Source organism: Amblyomma mixtum, chromosome 9, assembly GCF_055824585.1.
Source record: "Amblyomma mixtum isolate Tamu chromosome 9, ASM5582458v1, whole genome shotgun sequence".
Taxonomy (NCBI): domain Eukaryota; kingdom Metazoa; phylum Arthropoda; class Arachnida; order Ixodida; family Ixodidae; genus Amblyomma; species Amblyomma mixtum.
In genome coordinates this window covers 106,524,133-106,551,309 of record NC_143020.1, presented here as the reverse complement: position 1 = coordinate 106,551,309, position 27,177 = coordinate 106,524,133, and the positions used below count along the sequence as shown (strand labels likewise).

The window sequence follows — 27,177 nt, the reverse complement described above, 5'->3', positions numbered from 1 at the left end:
GAGCCTGCAAAGCTATTTTTTCAGTTGGATGGATGACAACAGGTTGGAATAAGATTGCAATCAGTCCAAAGTGATCTAGCAGATTATCCGCAAAAAAAGATTAGAAGGAGAATCGGAACAACTTGCTCTTGCATTATGCTCTAAGGAGGAAAGATGAGCTTTTATGGAACGGCATCCCAAATCAGAGTTTCGGTTTCTTCTTATCAACGACACCTGTCGAGCGACGACAGGCCAGAACAAGTGAGTCATCAGAGCAGCTATTTGAAGAGGCATAAAAACAATCGTATTCTCAATAATATTTCGTCGGGTGATATAGTAGGTTAACGTAATAGACGGCTGCATCCTAAATACTTTCATGTGCATGTCTGAATCCTCAAAAAATGTTTGTTTGCTTCGCTCAAAGAATTCACATCTTTCAATAGATATACATGCATCTTTGACGCCACCCCACCACAAAAAAAAAAACTAAGGAAGGTCCTCCAAACAACGCTTCATCGCTACTATAGCAAGCACCAACGAGGTGACTGCAGCCCTTAATAAAAGGAATACAGAATAAAATACAAATTCTTGCGTGAATTATCTAACTAGGCCACTTTTCTCGCTGGCCAGCTCTATTCATTTTCCTGCCGTTGTATTGTGCCTTCATTCTTCAATGTTATTTCTGCCTCTTTCTTTTTTTGCCCGGTCTCATTCGGATAACTCATTTCATGCCACGGAAAGGCATTGTACCGATATAGTTTCCGAAAAATCTTTACACGTGGTTGACTGGTGGTGACTCAGCACGTGTCCTCTTTCTTTCATCTGTTGCTTTTCAGTCAATATTTTCCCCACATACATCACAGAAGCTTCTTGCATGCAACTTCTGTTTTTTAGCTCTTTCTAATAGCACAAAACGTGCGTCTCAGTTAAAAGCCCCTACACGAAGCGATATATTTTTTCCTCGGGACAGCGAAGCGAGACAATACCGACACACGCTTAGATCACTGTGCATTGTGTCGATTTGACTTCGTTCGGTTAGAAGTGAGGTACAAAACGCCTCATTGACAGCGCTGCCCACCAAACCCTCTTTCGGCGGCAACGTTGCCGAGAGGACGGGTGCGGCTCCCCTGCCTTGACCCTAGGTAAGTACTTCTTTCACTTCTCCAGATCTTAGCTGTTTGTTTTCAAGAGTTTTAGATGCAGCTGAAGAGTAAGCGTCTAACGGTAGTGACGTAGTTTATAAATACCACTTCATATAGGCAGAGATACAGTAAGCGCAAACAGCAGAAGCACGATAGCCCAAGCGTGCATTGAAGGCTTGGTACCATTGTGGCACGGTCAGCATGCAAATCTGCGCTAAGTAACTTTACTCTAGGCACTAAAGATGACTGCAGAGGTTTCAGAACTCGACGACTTGAAGGCTCGAACTCACTCACTTTAACTCTAGGCGCTAAAAGGCAACTGCCCAGGTTTCCGAATTCCACGAAACTTGAGGGCTCGAAGGTTGGAAACTTGCAAGTGAAGCATAAGAAGCCTGTCAGTGTTAGCTTTACAAGTGTAGAAGTTACCGGGGATGGCGTTCAGCTTTCTCCGCCGCGCACAGTAGCTGGATGGAGACTGCATGGTGGCGTCATCAACATAGGAAGTATATCGCCAGCGCAGAAAAGGGTAGTCTAAAGAAGAAAATAACGTCGTAACAGGTAAATCCTGGGAGGATTGCTTCACGGCACCGAAAGAAACGTGGCTTGGCTAGGGCGAAAAGAGCGGGAACCTAAAATCTGAGCATTGATGACGACAAGCCTCAACTTCTCCGCACTTCTTCAGCGCTGTAAGCAGAAGCCTAAACTTAATCTCATTTTTAATCAGTGGTTATGTCACTATTTTAAACGCTAGCATCACAAGACTTCCAGTTGTTTACCTACAAACGTCGTAAATTTCAATCCTAGCGTCTGGTGCATTTTTCGAAAATCGAGAACATCGGATTCAGCTTCACTTAAAGCGTTAGCTTCAAAGACTGACATGACACAACACCAGGCGACATCGCAGACATGTAAGCTGCATATAGTTTTTAAATAATAAGGCTTGAAGAGGATTCAGGAATGGACACAAGACCATTTCGGTGGCCTACAAGAACACTGGGATGTAGGAATTCAAATAGAAAAAACACATAGCTGATTTTTGAGCTTTAAAGAGAACTTGTGAAAATGCAGCGAATTATATAAATTGTGAGCAGATTAGAAGGGACTGGGTAAAGAAGACTAAGCGGCCCGTACTGCATTCTTCGCACATATACATTGCACGGAGACATCGCCTAGGGGTGCCTTTTGCTTTCTACTGCGTTTTAATGAGTTCCTTGCTCAATTCGGGGAGCAATAACTGGAAGTTCGCATCACATGCGGAGATGCGGATCCAAGAATTACACTTTCTCAGCACCTGCAGCAGAAGCAGCACTTCTAGCCCACGAAATGGTACGGATCATTCTTTGTTTGGCGCCTCGCGTCGCCTGCTTTTTCGTTCTGCTGGGGAAAACAGGAGGCATTGACAGTGTACACGATGCGAAAGCATTTTCTTTGATATCTTCGTGTAGCTACATAAGTCGCAAACTTTTGTAATGTTTGCACCTTTCCGCCCCCACCCTAAAACGTCATCATCATCAGTTTCATTGCGTCCCCTACATGGCAAAAGGCCTATTTCATATCCGTGAAATGAATCGATTCATCTGCATGCTCTGACCACGTTATCACCATAAACTTTCTAAGCTCATCCGACGACCAGACTTTCTGCCGCCCCTTATTACACTTGCCTTCTCTTTGAATCTTATTCGTTGCCTTAACGGCCATCGCCAATTTCATTTTCCGTTACATTCCCATGCAATGATCCCTTCTTCTTCTTCTAGATTCCGACTAGGATATCATTCAGACACGTTTCGCCTCTTAACCCACTCTGCTCCAGGCCTCTCCCTCAAAGGTACACTTATCATGTTCTATTCCATAGCAGGCTGTAATGTCCTCAGTTTGAAGGACACCAGCTATCCACCCCACATGCTAGCATCAGGGGCAGAACAATGAGTTTAAAACACAAAAGGTGGAGCTCTGCAGCCTCAGAGAGCGCTCAAAAAGACAAAATATAGAATGGAAGTCCCAGTAATACCACAGAAGCATCAATTTCGGATAATCTCACCAAAATTGGCAATAAGATGAAAACAGATTTGCTGTTCTATGCCCCGAATAAGTTGAGCGCATCAGGCAGAAAAAGCATTTCGAGCAGAACGCGTAAGGTCGTTTACTGAATTAGGTCTGATAAGCCATTTGTATGATGCGTTAAAGGGGTCGCCTCTGAAGTTCCTTTGACAACTACTAGATGTTATATTGGACATGCAGAGAAGCGTTTAAATTAAAGGTTTGGTGGGCGTAACTATGATGTCGGAAACAGTAAAAGAGCCCATCTGGTTTCTCCTAAGGTTCCTCCCGCTCCGACTTCCGCAAATGTCAAGTTGTGTTCTAGACCAAGTACAAAACTTACTCCAAGAATTGTTGTATCAACAGAAATAAAGCGAGCTGGCGATGACTGCGCCATTTCAGGTTCAATTTTTTCTAAAGAAACGACCTGCATTTTTTCTCATAGGCGTCAGGAAGTACTCGGTTTGAAGGGAAGAAATAAGCAGAAAAACAAACATACATCACCGTTACAACATTTATCACCGTTTATCAGCGTTTGTAAGCATCTGGAAGCCAACCTAGAGAGAATAAATACCGTTACCGCGAATAAATACAATCAGTTGCAAGTCCACTGCTGTCGTCGTTTTGTGCCTTTGTTTTTTAGAGCTTTTCTAATCGTGTAACGCACAACCAATTAACACTAACTCTGCGGCTTCCTCAACTTGACTTCAACCTTTTTCATTTCCTGCACGCTTCTGTCTCACAGATCAACACATGTAAGATACGGCTACTAAATAATTACGCAATATTGGTAAATTGATACTCATCTCCTCAGAGTGCCTGCTAAATGAGCTGCACCACATTGTTAGTCTACTTATTATTTCACTTTCCTGGCCGACATGTGCAGTCACTACGTGCCCTATGTGGATGCGCTCTCTTACCGCTTCCAACGCTTTGCTACCTATTGTGAACTACTGTTCCTTTCCGAGACAGTTACATATTACTTTAGTTTTCTGCGTCGTAATTCTTAGTCCGACCGCTCTTGTCTGCGAGTTTCGATCATCGATCATGCCTCGCAGTTGGGCCGGTCAGTTACTTAGTGACTAGATGCCATTAACAAATCAGAGATTAGTCAGATATCCTCCACTAAATGATTCCCCACCTCTTCTCAATTCACGTATCTGAATATCTCTTGTAAACACGCAACCGCTATAGATATTTTCCAGATCCTTTACATATGCCTGTTCTACATCGTGGTTGTCAATGAATGCATAGCTGCTGAGATTTCGACTGAGTCCAACGCTTTGTCATAATCTATAACAGCGTACAAAGTGGTTATAATTGAACTTTCCCCTACGACCTTATTCATGGCGTTAATAGGGTCATTGTCGAGTAGTATTTCCAAAAGCCGGCCTGCTTCTTTACTTGACAAATATAAAAGGCTCATCTAATTGAATTCGCAATTACGTACGGAAATACCTTGTAAACAGCGGACAATTAGCTGATCTGTCCATTTTTTAATGCGTTCCCTATGTTCTTAGTTAAGACGATGTTAACATTATTCCGATATTCAGACATGACTTACCTAAAACTAGGCATGCAACAATCCCGACCACTAAACATAGCGGCAAGAAGCCATCGGCTTATCTGAGGGAAGCGTATTCAGGATGTTTATTATCCGTTGTGCAACAGGCGGTGTTACGCTTCATTATGCCATGCCGCCTACTGGTGGTGGGCAGTTCTGGCCCGACAAGTAGTACACAGGAGAGAGCGACCCTCTCACTGAACTAAGTTTATTACCGGACAACGCACAAGAACGCGTACAGAAAGGCGCGTGTACATACACCACATACAGTGATACAATACCGGCACACGGGGGAGCTCAAATGAAGAAAAAAATGGCCGTAGCAAACCATCCTTCATTTTTATTTTTTGGATCAGGTACGTCAAACGAGGAAGCAATCCAATCAGGATGAATTTGTGGGTTCTTGCTGTGAACCTGCTTTTGTGTGTGGTGACACCGGTGAGTATTCTTTGCTGTGTATTTTCAAATGAGACTCCTAGATCTGAGCGCTCGTGATTAAATGTTTTCTTTTACAAATTGCCACCATGTCTCTGGACTTCCGCAAAAAAACTATTTACAATTTCATTGAGGTCCTGCTCAGCCTCAGATAGACAATGCATTTGATTTTTTGTGTATAATATTGCATTCCTTCGTTCAACAGTCAGTAGTAGCGACGGTGCTGACCATACTGGTGACCAGCTAAAAACTGGGGGGGGGGGGGGGGGGGTACAGCGAAGCTAAGCAACCAGAGTAAAAGACCATCCGCAGTACGAAAACTGCATTCGCATAAGGCAAGTTACTAACAGTCAACACGTGCACTACATGTAGGGGCCTGCAAGTAAAGGTTAAACAGTATCAAGCCATAACATAACGAAACTTCTGTATTCAACGATGATTTTTTACTGTTTGAATAAATCCTTTACATTCGTGGTTCAATGGACTAGACATAATTATAAAGTCACTCACAAGGAGAGTGGAGCATGCAGTGTGAACCAGAGTGAATATCTGTACCAAGCAGCACAGGTAATCTGCCCAATATTAGAAACATATTGCCAAAGGCTGGCCATATAGATTTAACTTGGCCAGCGATCTGAAGCCTACTTCCTGTCGCTTTTTCATTTCGTGATGTCCACATTTCGGTCTTTTGTTCGCTCTAGTACCGATACTGTGACGAATTTCCCACCTATCACACTTTCAGCTTTCTGCGGAAGAGTTTGAACTGAATGGATTCGGCAAGTATTCCATGTTTTACTACTTAAATGTTCTTTGAAATTTTGTGGCTGGATGAGGAGGTGAAAGTTATGGTGAGCACAAGCACTTAGGTGAAGAGTCCCTGAATCAGGCCGCTTTAAACTTGTTAACCATACGCTACAAAGCATTTTAATCCTGTAAACAGTTTCTATAGTTTTTATATACCGTGTTGTCTGTTTCATGTAACAGGAATGCGAGAACCGTCTTGTACATGAACGATCGTATGAACACGATACCAGGCAATGGTGTTTATTATTCTGTGGAAAAGAAACCAAGCTCTAAATTTTTATTACGACTCCTTTACTTGAGGCCCTATTTTAGCCCAAACATGTGCTCCAAAAAAGCATCGTATCCTTGTAAAAACATTCAAACAATTCCCCAACTTTGTTCTCTTAGTGTGTGCAGATTTGGGTACTCCTTAGATATGCCAAGGAAGCCTCTTCCTTTTGTCCTCGGAGCACAAAATAGGGAATGCAATTAGGGAGTAATTACTCATTGAAGTCCACCCGAGCGCAGCCATACGGCTACAAAGGAAAGCTATACAGCTTTCTCAGAAACTTCGTAGTTAAAGAAAAATTCGTCCTGGTCCGGGGTTCGAACCCGGGGCCACCGCTTCACCGGATCAGTCGCTCTACCAACTGAGCTAACCGGGACGGCAAGCTTATGGTAGGACGAGAGCGAATTGATCAATAACTCGAAGTAGGAACAGTGATGACCAAATGTTTTAGGGGAATCCCCCAAGGTGGAGTAGATTTGTAATAAGGGAGTAATTACTCATTGACGTCCACCCGAGCGCAGCCATACGGCTACAAAGGAAAGCTATACAGCTTTCTCAGAAACTTCGTAGTTAAAGAAAAATTCGTCCGGGTCCGGGGTTCGAACCCGGGACCACCGCTTCACCGGAGCAGTCGCTCTACCAATTGAGCTAACCGGGACGGCAAGCTTAGGGTAGGACGAGAGCGAATTGATCATTAACTCGAAGTGGGAACAGTGTTGACCAAATGTTTTAGGGGAATCCCCCAAGGTGGAGTAGATTTGTAATAAGGGAGTAATTACTCATTGACGTCCACCCGAGCGCAGCCATATACAGCTTTCTCAGAAACTTCGTAGTTAAAGAAAAATTCGTCCTGGTCCGGGGTTCGAACCCGGGACCACCGCTTCACCGGAGCAGTCGCTCTACCAATTGAGCTAACCGGGACGGCAAGCTTATGGCAGGACGAGAGCTTATGGAAGGACGAGAGCGAAGGGAATGCAATGCTCTAAAATGCACAACAAATGAAATATTATAGTAACTAGAACAGTGAATCTTCAAATGGTTGCGATGATATCTGTCTATGCACCATACTGGCCTTTTCAAGATTGCGGATTATCCAACTACCCACGGCTGATTATCAACGGATCGGCGGCAGCTCCGGGGCAGTTTCCTTGGGTGGTAAGAAAGCGAATCCAATTTTCTTTTGCTTCATGAGCCCTAACCTGGGAACAGTTAAAAAACATCGGACAGGTTTAGTGCACCACTCAATGCCCCGGTATTTTGCTCTTAGGGACCACAACTGCTTTCGGACCCAATCATCTGGAGTTGGTCTTCAGATGCCAACCCCGTCCACAGAAGTTCCTACTGTGTCTACTACGCAAAAAAGATAGCAGGCATAATTACTGTCGCGACAAGATTACCCCAGGCCGAGTCTTATAGCTGGCTAGCAATACTGGGCAGAGCATTAGGTTCAAGGGCCAAGAATAGAAAACTTTCGTTTAGTTTAGTAACCCGACTAAATATGGTCCTAACAGAGAATAACATCACTTGACAGCCACGGTGGTCGATGACCTATTGTCTGGGGCGCCTCGACGCTTGATTCGTTCCTTAGGGTGTTCAGCTCGCCATTTTGAAGCACTGACTCGTTTATTTACTTCAAAATAATTTTCCAGGAATTCAGCATTTTCCTGGCCACGACACATGAAAGCGTCTAAGAGTGCATCAAATATTAAAATTGTGTCTGAGACGAAATTTCGCAATAATTTTCTTCATTATAGTAATCAGCTCAAGCCTTATGTTTCAAAATGGCTTGTGTTTCGTAAGTCTAGCGTATCAAAATCGCACAAAGGATGTCACCCGTACCAAAGTAACGTTGCAGCGAGGAACTCTACTGCTACTCATCCTGTCATATCATCTGTGTGCCGAACCGTTTCTTCAGCGTTTGCAAGAAGCACTTCAAAACATATTGACAGACACGTCCTTCAGTCACCTCGACCTGTATATTGCGTAGAAAGCAATAAAATTAAACTTTTACAATGTTAAAATCATGACCACTATGTTTCGAATATCATATGCCTGATTCCGTCTCTTTAAAAACAGTGTTGACGCGTAGTGTTGGTAGGGGGAAGCACGATAATGTACCCATAAGGAAGGGTAGTTGATTTAATAGAAGGATACCTTGAAGCTAAAGAACGCAAACGTGAATTCACCTAAATGTTTCGAGCATTCAGCTCACACCAAACTCCTGGCGTGTAGATTCACAAGCACTACCAATCATGGAGGGTAGGAGACGATACCTCGCTAAAAATTCTACCTTCGAAGGGGACCGTACCCTCCGGTCCAGAAACCAGGAATGACGACATAGATACAAAAAGATGCCAAGCAAAGAAATAATGCTTAGAAGGAGCGGTGATATGTAAATAAATCGTGTTTGAAGATGAATACTTCTTCCGACAGTCTCTAACACTGATTTATCGGTAGATGTAGTAGTTAGGTGAAATTTATTATTTGGTGCCGTTGCTTGCATTTTTAACGCACTGATGCTTTGTTTTTGCTAGATAAGCATGTTTTCAGAGCGATTAAATTGCTTTCGCTTTACCGAATTTTAGGTGCAAGTTAGGACATATGTGGAGCCGAGTTTGTACGTTGGATGCGGGGGAACCATTATTACCAAGCGTCACGTGCTCACAGCCGCACACTGCATTAAAATGTGAGTTGTTGCCATTATATTGAACATGAATCGTTAATCATGTAATGTACAGGGTCCGTCAAAAGTTCCCAGGCCACAGGGTCTGCTTTCAAGCAGCGTATACTGCCACTTACGATAGCATCAAGGACATCAAGTTTCTCAGAGGTGAGAATAGTACTTCTACTATCCTCTACAGAAATTTTTGGCTCCAGGGGTGTCGTAGCTGCCCAACTACAGCGCTCTAAAGCAGACCCTGTGGCCTGGGAACTTTTTGGACGACCCTGTACCTAGAGAGCTTACGATGAACGTAATTAATTTATTTGTGCGCAAGCATGTCACAGCTCTAGTATGTTCTCAGTACGTGCGGAATATAATTCTGCACTGCGGTGACAAATGCCTCGTAAGTCCTCGATAGCAAGCCTCATTGCGGAAGGTCATCACGGTAATAGTACTTTACTACTGTGCAGTGCAGTGGAACTACGTAAAAATTCTCTGACTTTACCCAGATGATTCATTTGTTGTTGGAATGAATATGGCATAAATCGGATATCATGGCAGCCATAAGGGCCAGAAGAGCGATTACTGTATTTCTGTATGGGCATTTGTGCGGCCAGCGAGAGCAGTGTAATTACCATTACCGTTACTCTTCCTGGGCAACCTCCAGCGACCGCTCATTACTTTAGTCACCACTTGCCCAGTTGTATGAGGTCGCCTACTTTTATGGGTACCATCGAGCGTCCACTCACACACAAACACACACAGACGGGTTTTCGCTCTATGGGGCAAGTACGGCTTACGCCTCAGCATCGAATTGAGCACTTCTAAGGGAAGTCACACTGTTTCTACGTGATGCGGCCGCTGTTAGGAGTTTCACTTCTTTTTGTATTCTAAACTTTTAGCGCATGGTTAGCGTCCTTACTGTGCAGGTCCACGTCGCCTTTGAGGTGTTTCAAGATGAAGCAGCAAGTGCGCACATGCGTTGGTGCATAGACTACCATCGTCTGATAACGACACGGAAGCTTTTTTTATGGAAGGGCTGTACTACCGAACCTCCTTGCCAGTCTTTCCAGCTATCACAAAACGGAGGGAGTAGAAGGCTGTATAAATGCCACCCAAGGCAATGGTGCATTCGTAGTCGTTTTATTAATTGCACGGTAAAGTGTTTAGAGTATGCAAGCTCTCAATCAATATACTAGTAAAGTAAAAGCGTTAAGTTATTTCCAGTTCTTGAATCAATTTACTATCGCTAGGCGAAAATTAAGCCGAAAAATCCGCTTTTCACATTCTACCCAATGTTATATAATCTGTGCAGTACGTGGCTGAAATATTTTCCTTCATTTACAAAAATGCTGTACTCGTGTCCTTGGACGAATTACATTTACGACAGCCATAATTTTTTGCAGTTCATAATTGTACTGACAGAAGCGTCGATTGGTTTCTGGCTCGCTTAGCAGGTGCCACGACGCTGACGTCAAGATTACTAGACCATAGTGCAGCCCCGTTCTTCTGCTGGGGAATTTCAGCGGCTCACTTCCTGAGCCATAAGCCCTGTTTCTCAGAGGTTACCGGAAGGATATCTCTTTTTAGTGTTTAGCGCTGAGCATACATAAAGAGCAAACCCTGCTCTTTGAAAAGTTTCCTGCTTTTAGTTTCAAACGTCAAAGCTTAGCTCTGCCCTTATAATATGCAAAAGAATCCATCTCCGCTTTCACTAAATGGAAACAGGGACGGAGCTCATTTATTTATTTATTTATTTATTTATTTATTTATTTATTTATTTATTTATTTATTGACTGATTGATCTATTGATTTACTGGCTGATTGACTGATTTATTTATTTATTCATTGCATGATTGATTGGTTGATTGCATGATTGATTGATTGATTGATTGATTGATTGATTGATTGATTGATTGATTGATTGATTGATTGATTGAAAATGTTTATGACCAAACCACATGCGCAGGTGGCGCTGTAATCAGTGGTATATTTTTTACGTCTAGAGGAGGCAGAAAGAAGCTGAAAGTTGAAGTCCTATATGGGAACGTCGACGTCACAAAAGCCATGAAAGTCGATGTCGTAAAGCAGCTGCCTCATCAGGGTTATACCGAGAAGCCTCCTGTCAATGACATCGCCATCTTACTGGTATTTCATCGCAGTTCATCTCCTAGTTTATTGGACTTTGGCATTAGTAAGAAATAGCGCCTGCCGAAACACTAAAGTCCAACTTCTGTAGAAAGTACTTTGACCTCTTAAGTTTAGAAAAACACCTTGCACCTTCCTTACAGACCAGGACGGAAAAAAGCAGATTGAACATAAAAATGGCCGCAAGGTTCCCTCGACATCACTTGTTGAGATATAGGCGTCCGGAATAAAGGGCATTATTTTTATACTCATACACTTTAAACCACAAAATTTTCTATAATTTCTCCCATAAGGAAATCAGCGCATTCGACACATGAGAGATAGGTACGATAAACACTGAACTGTGATGAGCATATCCATTCAAGGCATTCGTCAGATTTGTCGCTCTAATTGTCCCATTACACCGCAGGTTGTTTTAAAAAAAGTGTACCTGATCTTCTAACGCCAATGACCGTTTGAGTATTCCGTCCCTTTAATTTAAGAAATATTGTGCTCAATGTAATATAGTTGCTTTCACTGCAGTTAAGTTCAAGCGTTTCAAGCAACGCAGGCTGCCATGGTCATGTTTTCTCCGGCAACTCTTCTGCGGAGTAGATCGCATAGGTCAGAGACTGCGTGCCAGCGTATTCGAATTAATTTTTGTTATATAGGTGCCACACTTGGGCAAACGGAATCACTAAAATGAAATACCTTTTTGATGATCACATTAGCGCAACTACATCTCCACGATATCTCAGGACTGCGCTTTGCAGACCACCTCCATCAATACCGAGATGCATCAAGATTATCCGGGTTGTTTAACGTTGTATGAGAATTAAGCCCCTATTTTGCAGCACGAAATTTAGCTGCCCGCCAGGCTGAAAAAATACATATTTCGTGGATAACTACACTTTCATGCAGTTTAATGCGCACTACTAATGCATGTTTAGTCCCTTTCGTTTCACATTAGTGACAGTTCATGTGAAAACCATGGAGGTCATGGCATTTCTGCTCTCTGTACACAGCCAGACTTTTCAGAAAAGGATTAAAATAGAAGATCACGTAATAAGAAGCTCACAAGAAGTTGCACTAGATCTCGCGACCTTGTTCAGTACGCGCATAGTGTGAATTTTCTGTTCCATTTTAGCGCAAAAACGGTAGTCAATATGCGAATCCAGATAGCCTGTTACAAAACATCAATACATCCCCCTCTTTTTTCGCGAAGATTTAGAAATTTAAGCACATTCGCACAATAACAGTCGTCACTTCTCCTCCTGCTATAAAAAACTTGTTTCCCGGAAACTACAACTCCTGAACTTTGTGCAGGTGAAGGAGCCATTCGAGTTTTCTGACACGGTGAAGCCGGCCTGTCTCCCACCAGAAAGACTTGATGGCATCCGAAAAATGGCTATTGCTCCTGGTTGGGGAAAAACTACGCCAGGTAGAAGATAAGAACTACTAGAACTGTTTTTCTGCACTGCACAAGTGTGTTTCAAACAACTTTTATATCTACTTGGAGCGGTAATGAACAAAGAAGTTGCTATTGACAAACGAACTGTACTGTAACTGTAACTGTGATAAAAGCGAAAACAAAACACTGGAGTTTAGGACTCGCAAATTGCCAGTCAGCTAAAACTTAATCAGAAAAAACGAACTTTCCTGGTTGGAAGCGCTTGCTATTGTGTCTGTGGTGCCTAATGTGTTCGGTATGTGCGATTTACATTCTATGCTAACTTGTTTCGCGTGTAAAGGCAGGCCCTCGTAACTTTTTTGGTGGCGGAATAATATTTGGTTGGATTTGATTTGCTTTGTGAATCGCTTTGAAAAAAAAAAAGACTTCTATATTGAACTTCTCAGCATATCTACACAACTGCACCTGCATTCATGCTATTTCAGCCATAATTGTTCCAAAAAGTCATTAACGTTGAGCGGTCCGAATAGCGACATCACAAGCAATTTCAATAAGTGACCCCTTTGCGCACTGGCATAGAATCCACTACCACGTTTTTATTTGCAACGCAGGCGGGATACCAACCAACCATCTTCAGTACACCACCCTAAAGGTAGTATCGGACAAAGTCTGCCAGTTGCTCTACAGGAGTTACTTCAGGCCGGGCAGCATGTGGTGTACGCATAACTTCCACTCCTCAACATGCCAGGTATGCTCTACCATTCAGATCCCAAATCGGCCGCCGCCCTCTCCAGCAGCAGAGCTGATTGGCCCAATATCGAAAATGTATTTGCAAAGGCCGATTATACAAAGGGCCAACCATTAAGAAGAGCCATTTCCCGTATTGGGCCGATTACCTGTGCTGCTTGAGCTGCTACATTGTTGTAAAGGAAGCAACAACCTACATCCAAACGGTTTATTTATTTATTCAATAAACCCCTAAAGGCCCTCAATCGAGGGTATTACATAGGGGGGAGCATTGACACACAAGAACGCAAAACAAGAATGAGCAAGCGCCAAGGTGCAATACATAAATACAGAAAGCACAAGTAGAAAACAAAACAAGAAACAAACAAAAACGTGTAGTATACATTGTAATTTACACGAAAAAAGAACAGACAGTGTTTTAGAGGCATAACAACCGCATGAACAAATCAAAATAACAAAACAGCTGAATGCAGCATGGGGTACAATCAATTAGTAAAGCTAAACAGACATTTGGGTTAGAAGGTCCTGAAACTTGTTAAGACTCCTTTCAGGAGCGATGTGTGATGGTAAATTATTCCAGTCGACTACAGTACGCGGTATGGAAGAGTTCGCAAAAGAAGTGTGGCATGATATGCGTTCAACTTTAAGCGGGTGGTTGCGACGTGGAAAACAAGATTCAGGTGATTGAAAAAAATCTTCATGGAGCAGAACATAATGGTAAGGTTTATGGAAAAGGGTCAAGCGTGATAGTTTGCGACGATGTGATAACGTATCAAGTCCGGCGCGAGCTTTTAGTGCGGCGACGCTAGTATTACGAGAATAATCCGAAAAGATGAATCTAACTGCACGGTTTTGCAAAGATTCCATGTCATCTATAAGGTATGCTTGATCCGTGTCCCAGATGGCCGACGCATATTCGATTTTAGGTCGTATTGAGGTAACGTATGCTAGTTTTTTTTTAAGATGAAAAGGCGCTTGTTTAAGGCTACGTTTTAGAAGACCAAGAGAGCGGTTAGCAGCCGCCAGAATTTGGCTGAGATGGTAATTCCATGTTAAATTAGTCTGAAGGTGTAGTCCCATATACTTGTAGGAAGTAGAAAGTACAACCGGGTTATTAAGGAGAGGGTAAGATGTCGGGACGCGGCAAGACTTGCGAGTGAAAGAGACAAGTTTAGTTTTACAGGAATTAAGGGTCAATAACCAAGAAGAACACCAGTCACTAATGGAATCTATATCAGTTTGCAAAGATTGGCGGTCAGAGTCGTTAGAAATTTTACGGTATATAACACAATCATCAGCGAATAATCTTAATATCCATGAAAAAGAAAGCCTACAGAGGTTTTCGGCAAAACTAACGTTCTCTGGGCAAATAGTGTACAGGAAAAAAACCTCGAAGTGACTTTTGAGAATTAACTTCATGCTTACTTTGTTCGTGACAGTCGGCATCGCTGCCTGCTCAAGTTGGTGCCATCGTATTATTATGACAAAAACAGAACTTTAATTGAAAATTCTTCTGGCAGCTAATGGCGGTCCTATACATGTGTGTCACAAGGGCCGAAAATTGGGAACTTTTCAGAACATAGCTACTGTATTCAGCACAGCTGATGAAGGTACTTCATTTTGAGCTCCAAATGTACGATCAATTAATTTGTATTTTAGCATGAAATAAATGTCAACAGATTTAAAAAAGCACTTCGAAATTTACTAAGAAAATATAAAAAATAGAGGCAGTTACCTTCAAAGTATCTTTAAACATCGGCGCATACGTAGTGAGTTACTTGTTGTCGAACTTTTGGCACAGCTAAGGTAACAGCAGGGGCCAGTGCGTGAGAAACTACCAAAATTACAAGGACACCTAACCCCACCTTAAGGGTATGACGCAACCACGGTTATATGCTCTGCTTTGTTAACAAGCACATCTTTATATTTACGCACATATATTAACATGGCGTAGTGGGCGTACAAGACCACGTGATACAATACAAGACTCAAAAGGTCTCCCTTTAACTAAGTTGAACGAAGGGGTCGGACTCGCAAAGTCTGCCTCGCAAGCTAACGCCCATGAGTTCGATTGTCAACTAAATGTCCCAATATTCCTTCGAGCGTAATGAACTTAATTTACACCCTTGGTTGTCATGGTAACATGCGAGTCATGCTATCACCCTATAATCTCAGTTTAACTCAAATGTTAGTCATTTTCGTTCAGCAGCTCAACGTGTGCTGTCAAGACCCTCCTGGCTAATACTGAACTAATGTGACAACGCACATGGCTTTTCGTGAGAACATCTGTTGTTACCAGTAGTGTTAATCTTTCCCTACCATGGAGAAAATGACCATTTTCTGAAGGTTTCGGTACATTTTTTTTTTTGTAAAAACTATTGCATTCAATATTGATTGCAATACCCAGAAAGAGAGCTGAATAAAGGTGTTTTTTATTAATATACGTTTAAACAATGAATTGCATGTTGCAACAAAAAAATTTGTTTGCTAAAAACGAGATTTTAGACAAAAAACGAACAAAACTTGCAAAAACACGCTTGTATTTAAAAATAAAAAATGTTAAAAATTTTCTGAAATGTGCAAATTGTTTTTTACTCTATTGGCCACTCTCTGCAAAAAAAAAAATCATTTCTATCTTGAACAGTATTGTTGCTACAAAACAATAACTGGAAACCCCATAGTTGTGCATCGGAGCGCGGCCGCCTGTGTTTCAGGCTGGTTTCCATCATCACCGATGTGAAAATTGAATCATCTTCAGCAGCTTGCAACATTTTGAGGCTCGTTGTTGCACAGGACGTCGATTAAATCACTCGCAGACGAAACGGAGTCCTGAGATTTGCTATGTCTTAGAGCGCGTGCCGTGCATGCAGAGGCTGCCAAGCGACTATGATGGTACCGCATCTTCGGAGCGCGTTCAAAAAATGCCGTTTTATACGGGCAAAAAAAAACTCTATCGCAAACAAAACTTCAGTTCTCCGGCTACAAGCCAGATTCGCATCGTGCCTGTAAGCAACGCGGAAGGCTCCGAAGCCGAGCGGCGAAGGCATCATCTGTGGGCAACATGGCGGGCAATGAGCGCAGGTCCGCGTCTTCATTTCTTCGCAGCGCGTTAGAAAGCGCCCCCTCGCGGGACAAAAGAAAACTACATCGGAAACAAAACTTTGGTTCCTGGCCTACAAACTACAGCTGCAGCGCGTTCATTAGCAACGCAGAAAGTTCTGAAATCAGGGCATGAAATGATCGTCAGCGGGCTAACGATGCTCAATGGGCGCGGTAGGGAAAGAGTTAAAGACCCAGTTAGGCAGAAAATCCGGTGTCGGCGTTCTGAGCGAAAAATCACGAGCATAACTCTGGCAGGCGATCCCCAGAGAGCGACTTAGGGCCAGGTGGGCCACCTAGGTCACGTGACCATGCGGCGACATCACAGCCTGCCCACCGTATATTGAACAGACTGGCCACCGTGGCAGGTGGCAGTTAAATTAAAGCAGTTAAAATCAGCCATCGCTGGGCAGTGTCGAATCGCTTATCCGCTGCACCACTCCGCCAGGATGGGTGTGAGGACTCCCGGAGATCTATGAATGTATACCAAAGAATGACATTCTGCATAAATGTGAATTATCTCATTGCGCTATCGCGTCATAACCTTTAAGGCGGAGCTTAATGTCTTCCCCAACTTTGTTTGCCTAACACCAAAACCCACTAAAGAAAGCTAACACAAATCCATGCGCTTTTTTCCTCTCTCTCAACTGCTTTTTATTTAAACCTCCTAAGAAGGACACATGCAGCGAACGTTTGTAAACTTCTGTGCTTTCTGCGTCGCAAGGGAACACAGTGAAAGAACTTACGACGTTACCCGGCCCCAAGAGCCAGAATCATAAACAAATACACTTTGCAAGCGTGTTTTCTGAAGCGTTCCAGCCGGAATGGTGCAAAAGCTCTAGACCGGGGCAGAAACACTTCCCTTGATTTAGCATAAGCCAACAAAACAGTGGATAATTTATAATAGTTACGGGCAAAGACTAATAGAGTTCAGTGGAGTTTTGATTTGGAATGGTATACCTGGCGATATTAAACTGAAAAGAAACTTTGCGCAATCTTTGAAAACGTTACTGATGAATATGTAAAGTTATGGTGTATTGTTTTTCTTTTTGTGAGGATGTGTGTATTGTGTACGCTTGTTGTTGTTTATCTCTAAATTGTTGAGAACGTGACTTTTACTTTATGAACGCATGTGTCGTCTTCAAGCGCCGCATTTAAATTGTACATTATTGTGATGGACCCAAAGCTAGCCTCTGGCTATGGGTCCTAGAGCATTGTGCGTACTGTACCGTTGTAAATGAATTTTCGTTTGAAAAAAAAATAAAAAATAATGAGACGATACATACTCGTTTAGTAAAAGCTGATACTTTTCTCTCTATACTTCACAGGGTGATTCTGGAGGCCCGCTGTTTATTAAAGGCAACGAGAGAATTTTCATCCAAATCGGAATCACGTCTTTTGGCCCGAAGTTTTGCCGCATTATTCCGAATGTCTTCACCCGCGTGGATGCCTACATTCCCTGGATAAAGGAGAACATTGGAAACCACAAGGCCTACGAGGACGTATCGCGATATGCACCTCCAATAGACCCAGCTGTTCCGTTGATGGAACCGTATACATTTTCCTCGGAGAGTACAGAGCGCCAACTTTCCGAACCATTCCTTCTGTGGTAAAGCATGTTCTGGTACAAACAAATAAATTTTCTGGGGTACCTATACTTGGCGAGACATAGTCTTCATTTGCATCTTCGAGTCTTCGTTTCTACAGCGTTTCTAGCGTTTCTACAGTACAGCCGAGATGAAACGCATGGCATTCACTGAAATCCCGACGAAAGAATTCTATTAATGCTTTAGCATCATAAGTGTCGCTGCGAAGAAATTAGGCTATCGCCGCATGTCAATTATATCTATGTAAGTGATTGGCAGGAAAACCAGAATGAGGTTGTGAGGAAAAGCGCTGCGCAAAGAGAGAGGAGGATGGAATGAGGGAGCAAGCAAAAGACAGGAAGGAGGGCAAGGGTGTGCAGTGGAGTGCTGTGCACGTGCAAAAGAGACCGAGAGGGTAGAGGTCGGAATAAAGAATAGGAGAAAAGAAAAAAATTCGCTGTGGCTTAGCTTGGTTAAGCCCGGTAATTGCGAAAGCAATATCCGTACCTACGCCATGGTACAGCTGGTAGTGTAGCTGGTGGTGGTGCTTGTAGTTAGACTTGTGGTGATGCATCGGTTATACAATCCAATCCAATCCAAACCAATTCAATCCCATGCAATCCAATCCATTCTAATCCAATCGAATCCACTCTAGTCTAATCTAATGTAATCTAATATAATGTAATCTAATCTAATCCCATACAATTCAATTCAATCCACTCCAATCCAATCATATCCTATCCAATCCAATCCAACCCACTCCTATCCAATCCAATGCAATCCAATGTAATCTAATCTAATCTAATCCAATCCAGTCCAGTCCAGTCCAATCTAATCTAATCCAATCTAATGCAATCAAGGTGAAATGAAGGTCAGTGGTGGTCACCGCCGCGGCACGGCAAAGGCGTGAAAGTGCAAGTAGTATTGCTTTCGCAATAAAAGAAATAACCGCTGTTACATTACAAAATCATTCAGCCATTGGTTTGGTACGATGTGGTGGTGTTTCAGTCTTCCAAAAAAAGCGAGAGGTGCGTTGAGAGCGATCGCCTCTTTTGTGGAGAGCTTAATGATCAGCTTCCTGGCACGCGCCGAAGAACAGTTTGTTTTCCCTCTATCCAGGTTAAGGTCTGGATTTGTGGGCTGAGACCACAGCCTGACTTGTGGGCTTAGACCACAGAAGCAAAATCAATACTTGACCTCTTTGCACACTATCACAGAATGACTACGACGTTTCTCTTTGCAACCCAGGTGGGGAACAAACCAACCACCTTCAGTACACGACTGTCAAGGTACTACCGGACATAATCTGCTGGATGGTCTACAGAAATAAATTCAGGCACGGCAGCATGCTGTGTACTGATAACCGCCTCTCTATGCCCTGCCAGGTACGCTTTATTATTCAGGGCGCATACTGGATGTACTGTTATCTTGTTATAGAAGGGTGGGTCACCTAAATGAACACGGATTTTGTAATGTCCACGAAAGGAAGGCTAAAGAGGCTTTCCGCAAGGGAAAAATTTTTAAAGTAAAAATTTTAATCACATGACCTCAAGATACCTTTTGATAGTTAACTGCATGCGCACTTTGTGACAGTCGGTACCGTTTCCAGCTCGAGTTGGGGCCGTCGCATTACTAGTTTATAAGCTGAACTTCAATTGAAGATTGAACGGGTGGCGAATGATTCCACATGTAGAATCACAAGGACCTAAAAATTGGGAGCTGGTTTGAAAATGGCGCATGCGGACACCTTAGCCGCTGGAAGAATTCCGTTCTGAGCTCAAGATTTATTATAAATTAATGCGTATTTTCGCTTCAAATGGACGTCAACGGACGCTGAAAAAAATCAAGCGGTCAAAAGTTACTAATAAACTTTAAATCGTGTCCTCTTAAGTATCCTTTAAACATCGGCGCATGCGCAGTGGGTTATTTCTGGGGCAACATTTTGCTACAGCCAAGGTAACAATAGTAGCAAATATGTGAGAAATTCGAACTTTAGCTGCCCGAAACCAAACTCACTAAGGTAGGCTAACGTAAATTCATACGTTGTTTTCCTCTACCCCCAATGCTCTTCATTTAAACCACCCAGGCTCAACACTTTCAGCGCCTTTTCTTATATATCTTTGTGACTTCTGCTTTGCAAGCGAAAGCAGTGAAGGAACTTGTAATGTGGCCCGGCCCCAAGAGGCAGAAGCACAACGAGACCTACTGTCCCACATGAATTTCTCAAGCCTACCAGCCCAAATGCTGCAGATGCTCCAGACCGAGGCAGAAAAACTTACTCTCTCGATTCAAGATAAGCTAAAGCAGCCGTAAAAAATAATACGAACAAATTTGTTTCTCTAGCAGAAGTTAAATTCAGGGGGGCACTTTCCTGACCTAAAGTGTGGTGAGGCGAAAGCCTTAAGCGAGGTGTTTCTGCTTGTGTCACTGATGTGTTGTTACGATGTTAAGAAACGCGACAGCGTCTTGCAACGCTCCCAGGGAGTCCACAGAACGCCATTGCCCGTTCGGTTCTACGCCTTGCTCGCCGGTACATTGGTTTTTCAGGAAAGGAAATGTATCTGTCTCGCATACCTCGGTGGACACCTGAACCTCGCCGTAACGGGAAGAGAGGAAGACGGGAGTGAACGAAGACACCGTATTCACTAGACGTGCCTTTGTTCAAACCAAATCATCGAGCTGGCATGGCGGAGTGGTTAGCATGCTCGTCTCGCACTCCGGAGACCGGGGTTCGATTCCCTAAACTCGACCAATTTCCTACTCGGTTTCATTTATTTATCTGGCCTGATTAGAAAGTTTAATTAGACAAATTGGGTGATTAAGCAATTAACTAAACTCATTCCCACTTACTTGGAGCATCACTATACGAACCCTTTAAGTCGTTGCATGGTTACTAGCCTAAGTACAATTCGCCCCGTTTGAAATTCGCGCACTGTGACGTCACGACCGTTTCCACCAATTGAAAAGCTTGACATTTCTGTCGACAACTCCTGCTTACAACGATGAGGCATTAGAGGCTTCCGCCTTAATACTTTTCCTCTATACCTAACAGGGTGATTCTGGAGGTCCGCTGTTTGTGAAAGTCAACAAGGACCGTTTCGTCCAAGTTGGGATCACGTCTTTCGGCGATAAGTTTTGCCGACGTGTTCCGGGTGTCTTCACCCGAGTGGATGCCTTCATGCCCTGGATAAAAGAGAACATTGGAAACCACAAGGCCTACGAGGACGTTTCCACATATGCGCCTCCAATAGACCCAGCTGTTCCGTTCATGGAACCATATACATTTTCCTCGGAGAGTACAGACTACCAACTCCCCGAACCATTCCTCCTGTGGTAAAGCATATTTTATTCAGTTCGTTTTTCATTTTTTGTTCTTTTCTTAGAGCTTCCCAATGCCTTCATTTTCAGTCTTTTCTGAATCATTAATAACTTGCAGTCATTTTCAGGTTACATAGTTTGCGATTGTGTGTATTGCTGTACACTTTAATAATTATGATGAAATAACAGCGCAAGGAACGGGACGAAAACACGAAGGAAGAAGACACAGACACGGGCGCTGTTTTACTAACAACTGAAATTTTATTTCGAAGCAGGACACATATATAAAGTGCAAAGAGGGGCGTGTGTCCAAGGCGATCCTGCACAATCACCGAAACAGTGTAGTCACGTCCAAGGGTAAAAACGATAAAAAGGTGAAAAAGCCGAAAGAAAGACAAAAAGCGATAAAACCACGGTGTAAGAGGCCGGGACGGAAGTAAAAGCGATGAAAACGATGAAAACGGATATGCACATAGCCAAAAGGCAAAAAAAACAGCGTTAAACTAAAGGTGAAAAACGGGACTAAAATCGCGGCACAAGGTGACTAACAAAAAAGACAGAGAGGGGCATTTAAGAACAGGATTAAACATTTACCCTGCCCCTAAGAAAGTCCAATTCTTTTTGCGACAGGCACAGGGAGGGTGCACTCACACATTGTTCTTTTGCGTTGTGGATTTCGAATGCTTCTACGATTTCCCTGGATATCCTATCCCGTCCTCTGGCAAGAATTGTGCAGCGATTGAAATCTGGGTAACAGGTTTCGTCCGGATCATTACGTTTGCACTTTTTGCAGTGCTTGGCAAGGTGCCCAGAAATTGCAATATTGTCTACATTATTCCTGTGCTCTTGAAGCCTAATGTTGAGGCACCTGCCTGTTTGGCCAATGTCCCGCCAATGTCCCGTTTAGTCCCGTTTTTCACCGTTAGTTTAACGCTGTTTTTTTGCCTTTTGGCTATGTGCATATCCGTTTTCATCGTTTTCATCGCTTTTACTTCCGTCCCGGCCTCTTACACCGTGGTTTTATCGCTTTTTGTCTTTCTTTCGGCTTTTTCACCTTTTTATCGTTTTTACCCTTGGACGTGACTACACTGTTTCGGTGATTGTGCAGGATCGCCTTGGACACACGCCCCTCTTTGCACTTTATATATGTGTCCTGCTTCGAAATAAAATTTCAGTTGTTAGTAAAAAAAAAAATAAAAAAAAAACAGCGCCCGTGTCTGTGTCTTCTTCCTTCGTGTTTTCGTCCCGTTCCTTGCGCTGTTATTTCATCATGGATTACCAACTAGCCCGGCATCTTGCACTTCTGATTTTAATAATTAGTTGGCTGGGTGTCGAGTTAACATTACATCATCAAAGACTGCTCAGATGCCAATTATCCCTGGCCACAACTATGCGATGAAACACCATCAGCTTCCACTTTCATTTCATTTCAACGCAGCGCACTCTAAGCCTTCACAAATTTTGAATCGGTGTAGATACAGAGGATGCCTGGCTTTTCGATCTTCGCAGTAGATATGCCAGAACGACTAATCAAGTTTTCGAGAGCCTAAAAAACATTCTCGCGAGCCTAGAAAACTCTCGAATGAATATTATCGATATTGCCGAAGATTTAGCCCTGTTACCAGCCTCTACAGTAAATCCATGAACTGTAACGCGCCATGTGCAATGTGTGCTAAACTGTACGACTGCACCACAGTTCAAAGCCCGTACATTTGTGTAAAGAATTGCGTTTTCAGTAAGATGCAGCTAAAGGAACACCTTGTGGGTACATGATATGATTGAAACAGCGCAAGGCCGAAGGCCAAAAAAAGAGAGCAGAGGAAAGGAGGAAAAGGACAACACAGCGCTGAACTAGCAACTGACATTTATTTGGCACGCTGCGCGTATAAATACATTCAGGCACCAAAATAGAAAACAACGCATAGAGCAATTCATGCACCAGGATCCGTGCAAGCAAACACAAACTAAGAAGTGCGATTCAGGAAGCGAAGTTCTTTTTCTGATAAAGACACTGATGCAGCACTTACACATGTATCACCATACTTCTTGATATTTGAAGCCTCGATAATTTCCCGGCAAAGCTGGTCTTTGTTCCTAGCAACAACTCGGCAAAAATTAAACTGTGGGGTGCAATCACATTCACGGCAATGCATGCTAAGGTTACGAGACTCTTTGTTATCTACATTGTTGCGGTGCTGCCTGAGCCTATCATTTAAGCACTGTCCAGTCTGGCCAATATAAAACCTATTACAAGTGAGAGGAATGGAATACACGACATTTTTTTGACACTTCACAAATTTGCATTCATGGTTTTTGGGGCAATCGGGGGAAGTTTTCCCTGGGTTGTTGACACGCGTACACAAGCTAGATAACTTAACGGGGGCCGAAAAAACAACATCCACTCCGACTCTTTTACCAACACTTTTCAAATTATGTGATATCATGTGGATATAGGGAATGGCTGCTACTCGCTTACTTGTTTGACGTTCAGAACTGGCGGAGCATTTCAGTTTCTTCAACAAAACTTCGGCCACAGAAGAAAGCACGTGAAGCGGATAGCCACTAGCAGTAAGCCTCTCTACCTGGTTACTAAAGCTGCGTTCGGTTAGATGTAGACAGGATTTTGTAAGTGCACTCCTGAAGCTTGACATGACAATTCCTCTTTTAACAAGCTTCGAGTGCGCGGAACTGTAAGGTAGCAACGGTTCATTGGCCCTAGGCTCGAAGGACCAGCACATACTGCAAGGTGAAAACTTCAGGCTCAAGTCTAGAAATCTAATTGTGTCCTCTACAGGAACTTCATGAGTTACGTCCAAAGGGGCAAGAACAGCGGAAAATACACCACAAACTTTGGACACTTCCCTACTAAAAGCTTCGCGGTCACAAGTCAGTAAAACAAGATAGTCATCCACAAAGCGACGAACTGCCGCAACAGCTGTGCCATTTAAGCGGTTACTTTATTCTCTGTCATGCATTGCTAAAAAGAAATCACTCAAAATTGGAGCAATGCAGGAACCTGTGCAAATTCCCTTCTTCTGGATAAAAATTCGACCTTCCCGCTCTGTATACGTGGATTCAAGGTAGGCTAATAACATTTCTAAAAAGCTCTCGACCGACATGCCGGCTGCGTTTTGAAAGCGAATGGCACCATAATTTTCAATTACGTCCCTAATGCACAGAAGGAGACTGTCATGCGGAATGGAGTAGTACAAGTCCTTTACGTCCATAGAAAAAGCACACAGTTGCTTGTCATGGTAGTAGTCTAGAGTGCTAATCACGTCAAGGGAATTCTTAACCTGGAAGGGATCGTCAACTGGTAGTTGTGTTAGTTTTTCTTTCAGAAACTGTCCTAAACATTTTTGCCAAGAGCCTTTCTCGGAAACAATGACACGGAACGGCACGTCAGTTTTATGTGTCTTAAGAGTAAAAAACATACTCAAGCTGGCTATTTTACAGGTATTTATCGAGGTAAACAGCTTGTCTAAGTTATTCTGTTTACACAACTTCTTGACCTTGCATTTAGACTTCGAAAGACTTGTTTTTCTCCCCTCCCTACACACCGACAGGACGGCATCCATTGCTTTTTTGTTGAAACTATCCTTAGAGAGAACGACAAAACCCCCTTCCTTATCTGCAGTCAACAGGACCAAAGAATTGTCACGTAGGTAGTCCACAGTCTTATTGATGGGTAGGATCTTAGCCGGATTCCTAGGGCGCGATAGAACGTCGACACCTTCTGAGATGCATCTGCTGGCCTCAGGAGCTGGAGCATATCCGGAAATATGCCTTACCATGGCAAGAAGTTCTGGTGCACTTTTTCGGGGCTCAACGGCGAACTTTGGGCCAAGATCCAGCACATGACGCACATGGGCCGGAAGCGGAGCGCCGCTCAAGTTGTGAACCTGGCCTACGAACCCACGATGTTTCTTCGGGACGAGGTTACGAAGTGCGGGAAGCTGCTGCTGCCACCAGACGTCAGTGGTGTTGTGGATAAGGCGCGTTAGTTCGCGCCACTGATTCTTCCAACCAGCTGGCTGATTGGAGAGTTGAAGAAGAATCCGTAGGTGATCCTGGCACAACCTGGCCTGTCGTAGCCACTCCGCTCTCAAAAATTTGCACATCCTTGTGCCATGGCTGACTGAGGGCAAGAAGCCCCCAAAAAACGCCAGCACTTCGGGTGGAAGAAACTTTTTCCGAATGCAGAATCCTAGCGTTCTGGACTTGCAGTTGGCCACAGCGATGAATTGCACAAGGCGATGTGGTTGAGAAAACCATGACGAAAAAAACAGGGCCCCTTGTACTAGAAATGAAGCTTGAAAGCACGAGCTGATGGGCGAGTTGGTTGCACATGATATGATTGAAACAGCGCAAGGCCGAAGGCCAAAAAAAGAGAGCAGAGGAAAGGAGGAAAAGGACAACACAGCGCTGAACTAGCAACTGACATTTATTTGGCACGCTGCGCGTATAAATACATTCAGGCACCAAAATAGAAAACAACGCATAGAGCAATTCATGCACCAGGATCCGTGCAAGCAAACACAAACTAAGAAGTGCGATTCAGGAAGCGAAGTTCTTTTTGTGATAAAGACACTGATGCAGCACTTACACATGTATCACCATACTTCTTGATATTTGAAGCCTCGATTTTTCGGCCCCCGTTAAATTATCTAGCTTGTGTACGCGTGTCAACAACCCAGGGAAAACTTCCCCCGATTGCCCCAAAAACCATGAATGCAAATTTGTGAAGTGTCAAAAAAATGTCGTGTATTCCATTCCTCTCACTTGTAATAGGTTTTATATTGGCCAGACTGGACAGTGCTTAAATGATAGGCTCAGGCAGCACCGCAACAATGTAGATAACAAAGAGTCTCGTAACCTTAGCATGCATTGCCGTGAATGTGATTGCACCCCACAGTTTAATTTTTGCCGAGTTGTTGCTAGGAACAAAGACCAGCTTTGCCGGGAAATTATCGAGGCTTCAAATATCAAGAAGTATGGTGATACATGTGTAAGTGCTGCATCAGTGTCTTTATCAGAAAAAGAACTTCGCTTCCTGAATCGCACTTCTTAGTTTGTGTTTGCTTGCACGGATCCTGGTGCATGAATTGCTCTATGCGTTGTTTTCTATTTTGGTGCCTGAATGTATTTATACGCGCAGCGTGCCAAATAAATGTCAGTTGCTAGTTCAGCGCTGTGTTGTCCTTTTCCTCCTTTCCTCTGCTCTCTTTTTTTGGCCTTCGGCCTTGCGCTGTTTCAATCATATCATGTACAACCAACTCGCCCATCAGCTCGTGCTTTCAAGCTTGTGGGTACAGGTCACGAATGGCAAATAGTGATTTCATTACGCTATTTGACGTTCCTGAAATGCCTGAATGAATTGATTCATCTTATACGTCACCCCAAACACAATTGAAATGGACCTCGTCTTCAACTTATCCCGTTAAACCACAGAAGTAGGAGCGTAATAGCGTGGGACTGATTCTTCGCTCGTTGATCGATTAGATCGCCGTGGCCTCGGCACCATCAGCTGAGAGCGGTTACTAAAACGTTTGGCGTAAATGCTGTGATAGTTGATTACCTGCGTAACGAAGACGCGAAGCCAGTTGGCAGTCCATTTCTGGTTCATTCGTGCCTGATGTAGTCGAATCCAGGGGAAGTCATGGCGGATGCCGCAGATAGCGATGAGGTGGCCAGTGCCTGTGAAGATACTTCTTGAATTGTACCCTGATATCAGTGTTGTCGGTAACGCGTTACAAGTAACGGCGTTACTGCTAACGCGTTATTTTTTCGGTAACTTAGTAACTAATCGTTACCATTTCTGAACTGTAACGGGTAACGTACTCACGTTAACATTTTTCGGTAACGTGAGGTGTCACGTTACTAGTTAGCTTTTATTTCAATTATTCCCCACCGCCTCTTTTTCAGATAAAAAAAACTGCCGAAAATAATGTTGCAATTAAAGGAAATCTACAGGTGCTCTCGACGACCCGTGTTGCGG

General features: G+C 43.3%; 1 protein-coding gene across 1 annotated transcript; it reads left to right on the top strand.

Annotated features, from left to right (window-relative positions):
• The first annotated feature begins 5,109 nt into the window (after nucleotides 1-5,109).
• LOC149330558 (chymotrypsin-2-like) lies at nucleotides 5,110-25,183 on the top strand. Its single transcript, XM_089559447.1, has 7 exons — nucleotides 5,110-5,160; nucleotides 8,815-8,915; nucleotides 10,898-11,039; nucleotides 12,345-12,459; nucleotides 13,041-13,177; nucleotides 17,604-17,884; nucleotides 24,940-25,183. Exons 1-7 carry the CDS (start codon nucleotides 5,110-5,112, stop codon nucleotides 25,181-25,183), a joined length of 1,071 nt encoding a protein of 356 aa, XP_089415573.1.
• The last annotated feature ends 1,994 nt before the right edge of the window (nucleotides 25,184-27,177 follow it).